We start from the raw sequence: 11,565 nt of genomic DNA, 5'->3' as shown, positions 1-11,565 counted from the left end.
ATCGTATACAGAAGCATCTTGCGGGCAAGGCAGAGAGAACGAAAAATTATAGTCGTCGAAGAAATGTTTCGCTCGCAAGGTCGACTGACTCCGCTTTCCTCGAATCTCTCCGTCCGACGCACACTCTGATGATGTATACAACCCAGCAACATCACGGTGAAAGCTAGAGCTCGTTTCAACAACAGGAGATTACGACGAGCTATCATTGAGAGCAACACAAACGCAGGCTTTATGATGCGCCGAGTACTAATTTGCGAGAGCAGGGTTCATCAGCCCTCTGGTGTCGAAGAGCGTAGTACAATCGTAACGAGAACGAAGAGTTCGAAAGGGAGACTTACCTGCCGCACCGTTGTCCCACTCGCTAACTCCCATAATCTCGCGGTATGATCCGAACTCGCTGTTTCGACAGGAATCACTCTCGAATCTCGTCAGTTTCATTCGTCCATCTATGATCCCATCCTCCGCACGCATGCCCCCACGAATCGAATGAGAAAAGGCGAGCGAACGTACCCGAAACGAGATAAGCCGAATCCGCCGAATAAGCCATATCCCACACCCACCGCTGATGCCCTTGCAACACCTTATCGAGTTGATACCCCGTCCCCTCCGCGATCCCTCCTCTAGCGTACGCACCTACTGTAGCGGTAGCGGGATTCGCGGGAGATTGAGGAGAAGATGAAGGCGAGGAGGGAGGGAGAGTAGGGGTCCAGATTTTGATGGTCGTATCGGCGGAACAGGTCGCGAGTTGTCTATGAACCGTCAGAGAAGATCGTTAGTAAATGTCAGAGGGCGGTCGAGTCGAGAGACGGGGAGAAAAGGGAGAAAGAACCGACTTTGTATCGGGAGAAACGAGAACTTTGATCAGATACCTCGAATGAGCTTGGAACTTCGTCTTGGGTTGTAGATCCGTAAACGTCAAACCGGGTTGAATCGTCCAAACGTACACAACTCCCTGCGAACCAGAAACAGATTTAGCGCGCGTTCTAGGATGAACGCAAACGTGAGACGAGAGAGCTCAGTTGAACGTACCTTATGGTTCCCAGCGACGAGCGCCGACCCATCCGAAGCGATCGACACAGATCTCATTGGTACGTCTTCCTCCGGTAGCTAAACGATTCCCAATTTGACGTCTTTCAGTTGAGTGTACTCTTCGGCACAGCTCAGCTCAGAGAGACCGAGAAACGTACCAATTCATGACTACAGCAATCTCCTCCCAAGTCCCAAATCTTGATCGCGCCGTTTTGATCGCAAGAGATCAATTCTCCTTGATTCGAATGTAAGGCTAGATCGTTCACTGGTGCGAGATGAGCATAGTTTCGTTGTGGTGTTGCCGTTCTGATCATACGTTTGAAACGAAGCGAGGTCAGGAAGAACGAATCGCTCGAAGTAAGGAAAGAAAGACAGCGAGGAGGGAGAGCGAGAGCTTACCGAATATCCCAAATCTTTACACTACCGTCCTCACTACCACTCACTAACCATTTCGCTTCGGCATGCCATGCCAAACTCGTCACGTTCGCCGAATGACCCGTCAGAGTAACGAGCTGAAACAAGAGCACGAAATTTCGTTCAACCGCGGTCAATCTCATGGCTGTCTGAGAGAGAGTAGAGCCCAGTGACTTACAGGTCCAACGTTTGCTGAACTAGCAGCTGCGCTAGTAGGGATATCGTAAAGTTTGACGGTTCCGACTCCAGCGACGGCGAGGAATCGTTTATCAGGAGAAATCGCAAGTTTGTTCGGTTGCTGCAGCATACGGAACAGATCAGCACATCACTCGGCGTTCGCTCTCTTTTTCTGAGTGCTGTACGCAGCGGGTAGAGAGCGTGAAAGCGAGAGAGAGAGAAGAACTCACGTGATCTTGAGTCTGAATCGTCCTACTACAAATCCCTGACCAAGCTTCCCAATACCTCACGGTCCCATCATAGCTCCCCGTGACGAGAATGACGCTGAGTGCATCGGCAGCGGCAGAGGATTGGGTTTGAGACGCTGGGTGAGTCGTTTGAGGTGGGAGGTGAGCGGTCGCTGGGAGGGGGGTTCTTGTGGGCATAGCTACGAAATAGAGTGTTGTTCAGATGCTACTACGCGATTATTGGAGTGCCTGCGCAGCTGTGGAAGGGAGGGAGATACAAACATGATGAGATGAGATCCCTCAATGAGAACAGTGGGACAGGGAAGCGCTCACCGTGCGTGCGTCAATAGACAGGATTCTACACTCTACTTGCGAGCGAGTGTAGGCTTTGCGAGATCGAAGGGCGGGTAGAGTGTCGAGGTGGGGAGAATGAGAGAGAAGAGAAGTGATGGGTCGAGGAATAGCTGAGAGTGCAAAGGTCTGAGTAGTCGACTGTCGAAAGAGGTAGGCGAAGTGAAGAGGTGAGGAGATGGGTATCGAAGCGAAAGAGAGAAACGAACTTTTGTCTCGAGCTCACCAAAGGGTCTCTCGAGTCTCTGTTATACTACCAGAAGTTGACTACCATGAATGCTTCGAACGAGAACCAGTGAAGACAAGACGAAAGACCCAGTTTCGCACCGGAGCGCTGCAACAAGACGTCGATTTTGCGAGTCGCAAGCGCCTTTGCAAGAGATGCCAGGGTCATTGAGTAGTCTCCTCCACTGTAAGTCGTCAATCCCCGTCGTTCTGCTTGATTGCGAGTTCCGCAAAGCCAGCGAACTTGCGAAACAGATTCAAAGGCGACTCGGACTACCCTCGACCCTGACCCCTCCCTCACGCGGACTTTTCGTGCGTACTCGATGGTCTCAGATTGTGGAACTAACTTCGGAACAAGAGTATGGAAAGATGTCCATAAAAGGAATTCCGACTCTTGCAAATTGCGAAAGAAACGCTCGAACCTTGCGCTCTCTCTCTGGTTCATCACGATCAACTATCTCCGGTCACTGCCTCAATGGCTCAAGAGCTATCGGGCTCTACAACGAGCAGTCCAACAACCGGTGATGCTCAGCCCGAAGGTTCAAATGCTTCGTCGCCGACCTCATCAGCTCTCTCTCACCATTCAACATCCGATCACAATCCCGCTCGACCCTCTGACTCGAACAATGACCGCCATACTTCAGCTACAGCATCTACACCCGCTCGCAAGGCTACAACCGAGGATCTTCCCCCTCTTCCTCAGGCTTCCCCACCACCTAATCCCGATGGAAAGCTCGAGTCCTCCGAGCCTCTCGAGCTCCAGATGAGTGCATTAGGGCTACTAGGTTATGAGGATCTGTCTGGTGGAAGAACAGCCGGACCGTCGGGAGGAGGAGAGACAGGGAAACGTAGGCAGGGGACTACCAAGTTCTTCAACGCTTCGAAAGGTGAGTCAAAACTTGAATAAGACCGAGGAGGAGGAAGCGAGAGCTGATATATACTGTGAGGGTTGGGTCCGAAGGATTCGGGTTCATTTTCGATCATGATGCTGAAGAGCTCGGGAATGCAGAAGGTTTGAAGTCTTTCGTTCCTTTTGTGCTCGGTTCGAGAGAGCTGATGACTTGTACGACATAGTGTTTGTTCACTACACTGCGATTCAATCGGTACAGGGAGGATCGAGGGCGTTCAAGTCTTTACTCGAGGTAAGCTCAAAATCTTCTCTTTTTTCCAACTCGTTCGCCCGAAATCGAGCTCATCTCGTGATGTCCGGCTACGCAGGGGGAAGAAGTGTCTTACTATGTAACTCAAGGTCCTAAAGGGTGGCAGGCTCAAGATGTTACAGGTCCAGACGGTTCGCCCTTCTCTCCTCTCAATTCTCATTCTTGAACTGCGCTGATATCGCTCGAGTCTTCCACAGGAGGTCCTTGTATCGGTACCTCACCTTCAACGAACTCGACTCGGAGTCTATACACCTTCCCCCGATCGGGCCTGCATCATTCTTCGAACCTCGAGTTTCGAGGTGGAACGGCGAAAACGACTCGGTTCGACAGGAATTCGCAACATGGCCCTCGATCAGGATCCGGTCGAGGGAACTCTGACTTCAGACCGATGGGCATGACCTCCCCGAGGGATAACTACTGTGCGTGCTCAACGCCTCGACTCGAACGAATACGCAACTGACTAAGACTTCCTTTTCCATTAGCGAACCTCTCTTCCCCTCCCTCACAAGCGTCCTCCCAGCTTCCCGCAACTCCACAAACCCCTCACTACTACCCTCTCCCTGCGACGCCGACGACACCAATGATGATGTACCCAGGAATGCATCAACCTCTCTATTTCCCTCAGCATGATCCGAATCAAGCTCCAACTTATTACCCTCCTCCTCCTCCGCTGCCTTCTGGCGCTCCTCCCCCGCCTATGGGCTATTATCCACCTCCTCAGAACGTCGATCCAATGAACCCCTTTCTCGTTCAATCGAGCCAATTTCCCCCTCCGCCACTCCCTCCTCCCGCGACGACGATGAATCCTCTCGAACAACGACCCCTCCTCCCTCCGGAGAACAACTCAGCTTACCCAATTTCGTCGATTCAACAACCGAATCATTCGACGATTGCGAACTCGAAACCTTCGTCGATGATGGTCGATTCTTTCGGATCCGAGTCGTTCTACAACGTTAACGGCGCCCCGGGTCAGACGGAGGAGTTACGCTCAGCAGCTATGGGATATCCAATCTCGTCGAGAGCGAGCTGATTCGCGGCGTCAATTCTCGATTTTCGTTTCGTTTGCGACTTTCAACGGACATTTTCATATCGAGCGACGGAAGGGAAATTGGAGAATGACATGTATCTATCGTATATCGAATTGTGACTACTCTTACTTTACTGTGCTCGAAGTTGGAAGAAAAGGAACTGTTGTGCTTCGTAGTGATTTTCACTATCCCTTGTATTATTGACGGAATCGTTGACGTTTCTTCTTGCGTTCGGGGACGAGAGTGGCAAGCGAATGCATACAGTGTACAGTGTCGAGTCGAGTCGAGTACGCGCAAGCCACCTTGAGCGAGGTGAAGATCGAGAAGCGGGGTAAAAGCGAGGAAAGTCGAAGTTGGTAGGAAAAAGTTTCAAGATCGAGGAGGTTAAAAGTGGCAAACCGACAACCGAGAGAGGAGGACTAGCCAATGAGCGAGAGCAGAACGGTGAAATTGCAGCTGAGCGACGAGACTAAGCACTAGAATTCAGAGTGTGAGGTTGAGACGAGAGGCGAAAAAAAAACGAAGACAGCTTTGTTCGGTTTATTCAAGGGGAAGTATAGAAATTTGTTCGAGAGAGAGAGGATCGAGAGAGGAGGCGAGACAGCGCGCGCGCGGGAGGGAAAATTTTGAGGCGAGAGAGATTGACGGGAAAAGGGTCGAGGAACTTTTCTCTCTCTTTTTCTCTTCACTTTTTAGTCACCGCTCCTCCTCCTCACTTCTACACTTACTCTACTTCACAATGGGAAAAGAAAAGGGACACGTTAACGTCGTCGTTATCGGTAAGCAATCCACCTCTCTCGCTCATCCTCTGGCCACCTCTGCCCCCATTTTTTCGACTTTTTTCCGGGCTGACCCTCCGCCTCTCCCCTCCCTCCCTTGTGCGATATAGGACACGTCGATTCTGGTAAATCAACCACCACCGGTCACTTGATCTACAAGTGCGGAGGTATCGACAAGCGTACCATCGAGAAGTTGTAAGTACCTCGTCACCCCTCCCACCTCTCCTCTCCCTCTTCCCTCTCCTGCCTCTCCCTTCAGTCTCTGATGCACCTGGATCAAACAGCGAGAAGGAAGCCGCCGAGCTCGGAAAGGGTACGTCCTCTTCCCTCTGTTTTTTCATCACTTTTTTCTCAGCCGACTGACGTGTGTGTGATCGATTCAAACTAATAGGTTCCTTCAAGTACGCTTGGGTTCTCGACAAGCTCAAGGCTGAGCGTGAGCGTGGTATCACCATCGATATCGCTCTCTGGAAGTTCGAGACTCCCAAGGTAAGCCCCCTCTCCCTCTTCGTCGTCGTCGTTGGTCTTTTCGAGCTGACTCTCTCTTCTCCCGCTCGCATTCTAGTACATGATCACCGTTATCGATGCTCCTGGTCACCGTGACTTCATCAAGAACATGATCACTGGTACCTCGCAAGCCGATTGCGCCATCCTCATCATCGCCGCCGGAACTGGAGAGTTCGAAGCCGGTATCTCCAAGGATGGACAAACCCGTGAACACGCCCTCCTCGCCTTCACCCTCGGTGTTCGTCAACTCATCGTCGCCATCAACAAGATGGACACTGCCAAGTACTCCGAGGCTCGTTACGAGGAGATCATCAAGGAGACTTCCAACTTCATCAAGAAGGTCGGATTCAACCCCAAGAACGTCCCCTTCGTCCCCATCTCGGGATGGCACGGAGACAACATGATCGAGCCCACTACCAACATGGGATGGTACAAGGGATGGAAGAAGGACACCAAGTCTGGTGAAGTCAAGGGACAAACTCTCCTCGACGCCATCGACGCCATCGAACCTCCTTCGCGCCCTACCGACAAGCCCCTCCGTCTCCCCCTCCAAGATGTCTACAAGATTGGAGGTATCGGAACAGTTCCCGTCGGACGTGTCGAAACCGGAACCATCAAGGCCGGTATGGTCGTCACTTTCGCTCCTGCGAACGTCACCACTGAAGTCAAGTCGGTCGAGATGCACCACGAGCAACTCGAGGCTGGTCTTCCCGGAGACAACGTCGGTTTCAACATCAAGAACGTTTCCGTCAAGGACATTCGTCGTGGAAACGTTTGCGGTGACTCGAAGAACGACCCCCCCAAGGAGGCCGCTTCCTTCAAGGCTCAAGTCATCGTCATGAACCACCCTGGTCAAATCGGAAACGGTTACGCGCCCGTCCTCGATTGCCACACCGCTCACGTTAGTCTTCCCTTCTCTTTTCGGGAGTTTTCTTCTTGTTTTCTTTCGACTGACTCCTCTCTTCTCGTTCTCGTTCGTAGATTGCCTGCAAGTTCGACACTCTCCTCGAGAAGATCGACCGTCGTACCGGTAAATCGGTTGAGGACCTCCCCAAGTTCATCAAGTCGGGAGATGCCGCCATCGTCAAGATGATTCCCTCGAAGCCCATGTACGTCTCCCTCTTCTCTCTCGTTCCCCTTCGCACTCGATACTGACTACTCTCGCGATCGTCGATAGGTGTGTCGAGTCCTTCTCTGAATACCCTCCCCTCGGACGTTTCGCTGGTGAGTTTTCTCGACTTGGGGGATCTTTTTCTTCTTCTTTCACCTTTACTGACTCTACCTCTCTCCTCTCCCTCTTCTCTCTCTACCTCTAGTCCGTGACATGAGGCAAACAGTGGCTGTTGGAGTTGCAAGTTTCATTTCTTCAAGTTCTCAAAATCGTTCCGTCGCTAACTCCTTTTCTCTCTTCAACAGATCAAGGCCGTCGAGAAGACCGACGGAAAGGGTGGAAAGGTTACCAAGGCTGCCGAGAAGGCCGGTGCCAAGAAGAAGTAAAGCGGTGGAGTCGTCGTCGTCGTCGCTTGATTCGTAGTGTTTTGTTTTCCCCCTACTCTCTTCCCCTCTTTTTTTTTCGCAACATGTTCTTTTTCCCATCGTGAACCTTCTCGCGAGCATTAAGAGAGAAGCACCCTGTTGTCCCTCCTCGACTCGAGAGAGTTGTCGACTAGTTGCCCTGAGAGACTTGTACGAATCGAAAACTTTGCGACTCTCTTGTTTCGCTTTGTCCCGCATTCGTGGCTGCCTACAGTAGAGCTTCGCTACTCGCCTCTCGCACGAGACCGCTTCTCTGAGACGCAGCGCTTGGCTCGACAGCGAATCTTCCGCGTCATCGTCATCGAGGCTGTTCAGCTAGTTTGAGCGAAATCGAAAACTCCCGCCTCCAGTTTCTCAGCTCGAAGGTTTCGTTCGCTCGCTACCAATTTCTATGCTCAGAAGCAGTCGATAAACACGAGCGAGATCGATGCCTCCCGCCTCTACCGGTCACAATCTTGCGGAAACTCGAATCGTGGAGGATCTCGCACCGAGCGGAAACGAGAGAGTCGGCTACAACGAGCGAGTAAGGCGTGAAGATCTTCGCCTCACCTCGAGTGCTTAGACTGTTGATCCTCTCGCAAATTGATCCTCTCGCACATTAGAATGTGAGAAGTGCGCTATGGATGCTGCTTCGGATGAAGCAGTAGCTGGACGACTCGCGAATTTTGCCCGCGCTCGTTTTCCATCGAATCTCGAGCTCATGTCGCAGAGACAGCTCTACATACAACTTGAGGGGCGTGTCGACCGAAGGGTTGCAGCGAGACAGCCGAGAAGCGGGCGCCTGAGACTTTGCGAGAGGTTTTCGAATTTTTCGATGCCGTGCGAACTTGTTGAGCACGAATCCACCCTTGGTGAGCTGAATCGGGTAGCGGAGAGGAGAGGGTGGACGAGTGTCCAGACGAGAGCGAAGGTAATACAATCCTGTTACGGCGGGATTCTCCGGCTCGCTCGCTCGCGAATCGGGAGATCAGAGCACCGTTCGGGCGAAATTCTCCGCTCTGACCAGCGAGGCTCGAGTCTAGCGGGGCGAAGGTGAGGATAGGAGCATGATGTACGAATGGTATTGCAGGAAAAGGGTCGACACGGTACAGGAGGCGAGTAGAAAGGGAGAACGAGAGGATGAAAGGAACCGAAGAGATACATCGCGAACGATTCAGGTAACGCCTCCTGCTCGTCATTCGAGACACTCGGAGTCAGTATACAGCAATATGAAGTGAGTAATGCGAGAAGGATACGTACCGAGCAACGATCAGCATTTCAAAAGATTGAGTTCCTCGCTCACGCTCGATCATGTCTTAGTCGCCAGTTACCGCAGCTCGCTTCCGGCGTCTGGATACAGCTCGACAGCGCAAGACGACATCGACTGAGCCAGGTCAACTCAAGAGCAATGCGAACTACTTTGCGAGAGGCTGATTTCCGATTTTTGTTGCTGGGACTTAGCGGATCCTCCCTCGATTCGCCGGCTGGGGTTGCAGTAGACGGAGAAGCTGCGAGTCGCGTTCGGGAACAAGGAACTGGTCGGCAATAGGGCAAGGACCACGCAACAGACGTTCGAAGGAAAATGAAAATTGAGAGAGAGTTCGACATATCGTTTGGCGAAGTGAGCTGACGAGCGGCAACTCGTCAGAGCCGGTAGAGTCTCGTATAAGTAACGGCCCTATGCTCGGACGAGTACGGGAGAGTAGCGAACTCACGAGATCGAGAGGTTGGCACATCGAATCGAGTCGAGTCGAGTCGGGGTAGTCCACGATCGTCCCGAAGTTCACTGTACATCGTAAGTCGTTCCCAACTATCACCAGAAGCTTACTCCATTTCCCACACTTGAGCGCGCAGAGCTAGAGCGATTCCCCATCTTTCCACCTTTGATTGATCAAAACTGTTCCAAAGCGATGTCGAGTGAGGCCAGTCCCGCTGATTGTCGTTAACCGCTACAGCCTGAGCAGCAATGGACTGTCGAAGGGAAAGAAACAGATGTCGTCATGTGAGTCCGAGAGGAAAGAGAGAAAGTGAGGATTTCCGAGCAAACTCGTTTCTCCCCAACAAACACCACTTTCCAAAGCGCCTCTTTTCGCCAATACTCTTGCGACCGAATACAACCTTCGATACTTTCACGAGGCTGCGAAACATTCGACGTTACCCTCACTCTCGACAACGAAACGCGACAGTACGCCAAATGTAAATCGAATCACCCCTCGCTCTCTCCTCGACCCCTTCCATTCTGTGACCACTTCGAGACGAGGGAAGGTATGACTCAACGATGGACGAATGTAGGATGTTAGTAGGAATCGAAAGGGGAGACGATGTGAACTGCAATTCACGAATGAACCAGAATTAGGGATGCGCAACAACAAGCTATTCGAGAACTCCTACGTTTCATGGCGTGCATGTGTCTTGACGCCTCGACGGAGACGGGCGAGGTGGTCGCCGTGCTTAACAACAGTTGAGCTCTGTTCTGTCGTGAGTTTGTTTCCCTTTTCACCTTCGCCGCTGACTGCTGTTCTCGTTTCCTTCTGACGCTGACACAACCTAGAACCACCTTTCTGCCACACAGCTCGACGGGAGGTGCAACAAGGCAAAAGCAAAGGACAACCCGCCTAAAGCGATGTTTCTCGCAAGCACTTCCGGACCGTTTCCTCTTCTCTGGCTCAATCCCTGTCAGCTCCCAGCTATGAAACACGGTAAGTCAGACATACCCGTCTAGTTCAGCTCCTCCCTCTGGACTCGAGATTGTACTCACCTGCTTCATCTGGGCAGAATGTATGCCCTCAGGGGAAGGACGATGAAGAAAACGTGGAAAATCTCTCAATTCCCGACTCCGGTCCTTCCGACTCTACTCTTTACTCTTTTGGTCACCCTTCTCCCTTTTCGATCAATCAAATCTCGACCTCTTCACATCGTCCGCAAGTATCAATGACCGACAAGTCTCAACTGGTACGTACTCTGGTCCTTCCCCTCTGTCTCTCCTTCGTCTCCACTTCCCCCCCTCCGCCTCGATCAACAAACAAACGAATCAACAAAACTGACATTGATCCTTGATTCATCTGATTAGGCCGTCGAGGCTATTCAACGGTTCGCTGTCAAGGTCACGAAACTCGGCGAAGAACTTGAAGCGGAACTGAACGCGATCGCGCGGGGTAACGGAGAGATTGATCCTCCCGGTTCCACTCCCGCCCTCTTGGAGTCGAGTACTGGGTCGACTTCGACTTTGAAAGGGAAAGGCAAAGCTGTGAGTAGTTCCTCTAAATCGTTGCCCCTCGGAATTCTCTTGCACCGACCTCACAACTAACCTCTTCTATGCTGCTGTTCGATTCGACCCAGGTCATTGCCAAAGACATCGAATCCGGTAACGACGAGGAGGAGGAGTCGGTTGCTCCCGTCGCTTCGACGAGCAAACGAGTAGTTTTCCTTTCTCTTCACTCGGTCTCAAATTCCTCCGCTGACTCTGGATCTCTCTCCTGTTTCCAGACTTCCGAAGAATCTTCATCAGACGATTCTTCCGATTCTTCCGATTCTTCGCATTCTTCGGACGAGGAAGCTCCGAAGAAAAAGAAACGAGTGAGTTCTCCTTTCTCTTCACTCGGTCTCAAATTCCTCCGCTGACTCTGGATCTCTCTCCTGTTTCCAGACTTCTCAAGAATCTTCATCAGACGATTCTTTCGATTCTTCCGATTCTTCGGATTCTTCGGACGAGGAAGCTCCGAAGAAAAAGAAACGAGTGAGTTCTCCTTTCTCTTCACTCGGTCTCAAATTCCTCCGCTGACTCTGGATCTCTCTCCTGTTTCCAGACTTCCGAAGAACCTTCATCAGACGTTTCGGACGACTCTTCGGACGATTCGAGCGACTCTTCCGACTCATCTAGCGAAGAGTCCGACTCGTCTAGAGCTGAACAGTCTCCTCCTCCTCCATACTCTAGCCGTCTCTGAGGCTCTCTCCACGGTCTCTCGTTGGACTGTCCTCTCTCTCTACTTTCTCTGTCTCCATCGTTCTCTTACCAGCTTCAGATTATACCCTCGCTCTCTCTCCATCTCCAGCTACTAATTTTGTCTTCGGAATTCCCCTCGTTACCCCTTAGCTCTCCTTTATCTAACTTCCTGGGTTGCTCATGTCTGCAAAACATCCCGATCCCTAATAC

At 51.7% G+C, this 11,565-nt stretch overlaps 4 protein-coding genes across 4 annotated transcripts; 3 read left to right on the top strand and 1 right to left on the bottom strand.

The window, feature by feature from the left end:
* Positions 1–189: 189 nt before the first annotated feature.
* On the bottom strand, positions 190–2,045 carry JCM6883_003251 (WD40 repeat domain-containing protein; the record flags this gene model as incomplete). Its single annotated transcript, XM_076633798.1, has 9 exons — positions 190–246; positions 339–397; positions 511–749; positions 834–952; positions 1,030–1,107; positions 1,188–1,335; positions 1,429–1,541; positions 1,622–1,741; positions 1,851–2,045. The coding sequence occupies 9 exons, from the start codon at positions 2,043–2,045 to the stop codon at positions 190–192; spliced, it is 1,128 nt and encodes a 375-aa protein (XP_076486263.1).
* An 853-nt stretch (positions 2,046–2,898) lies between these two features.
* JCM6883_003250 (cold shock domain-containing protein) lies at positions 2,899–4,613 on the top strand (the record flags this gene model as incomplete). Its single annotated transcript, XM_076633797.1, has 6 exons — positions 2,899–3,310; positions 3,385–3,435; positions 3,498–3,565; positions 3,642–3,714; positions 3,781–4,002; positions 4,066–4,613. 6 exons carry the CDS (start codon positions 2,899–2,901, stop codon positions 4,611–4,613), a joined length of 1,374 nt encoding a protein of 457 aa, XP_076486262.1.
* Positions 4,614–5,350: 737 nt separating this feature from the next.
* Positions 5,351–7,394, top strand: JCM6883_003249 (elongation factor 1-alpha; the record flags this gene model as incomplete). The annotated part of the gene is made up of 9 exons (XM_076633796.1): positions 5,351–5,390; positions 5,501–5,585; positions 5,675–5,703; positions 5,782–5,879; positions 5,956–6,798; positions 6,879–7,006; positions 7,075–7,121; positions 7,214–7,248; positions 7,314–7,394. The coding sequence occupies 9 exons, from the start codon at positions 5,351–5,353 to the stop codon at positions 7,392–7,394; spliced, it is 1,386 nt and encodes a 461-aa protein (XP_076486261.1).
* A 2,949-nt stretch (positions 7,395–10,343) lies between these two features.
* JCM6883_003248 (uncharacterized protein) lies at positions 10,344–11,356 on the top strand (the record flags this gene model as incomplete). Its single annotated transcript, XM_076633795.1, has 5 exons — positions 10,344–10,364; positions 10,483–10,659; positions 10,752–10,988; positions 11,059–11,148; positions 11,219–11,356. 5 exons carry the CDS (start codon positions 10,344–10,346, stop codon positions 11,354–11,356), a joined length of 663 nt encoding a protein of 220 aa, XP_076486260.1.
* Between the last annotated feature and the right edge of the window lie 209 nt (positions 11,357–11,565).

Source organism: Sporobolomyces salmoneus (assembly GCF_050403485.1).
Source record: "Sporobolomyces salmoneus JCM6883 DNA, S_salmoneus_JCM6883_v1_ctg44, whole genome shotgun sequence".
Lineage (NCBI taxonomy): Eukaryota > Fungi > Basidiomycota > Microbotryomycetes > Sporidiobolales > Sporidiobolaceae > Sporobolomyces > Sporobolomyces salmoneus.
This window is presented reverse-complemented; position numbering and strand designations above follow the sequence as displayed.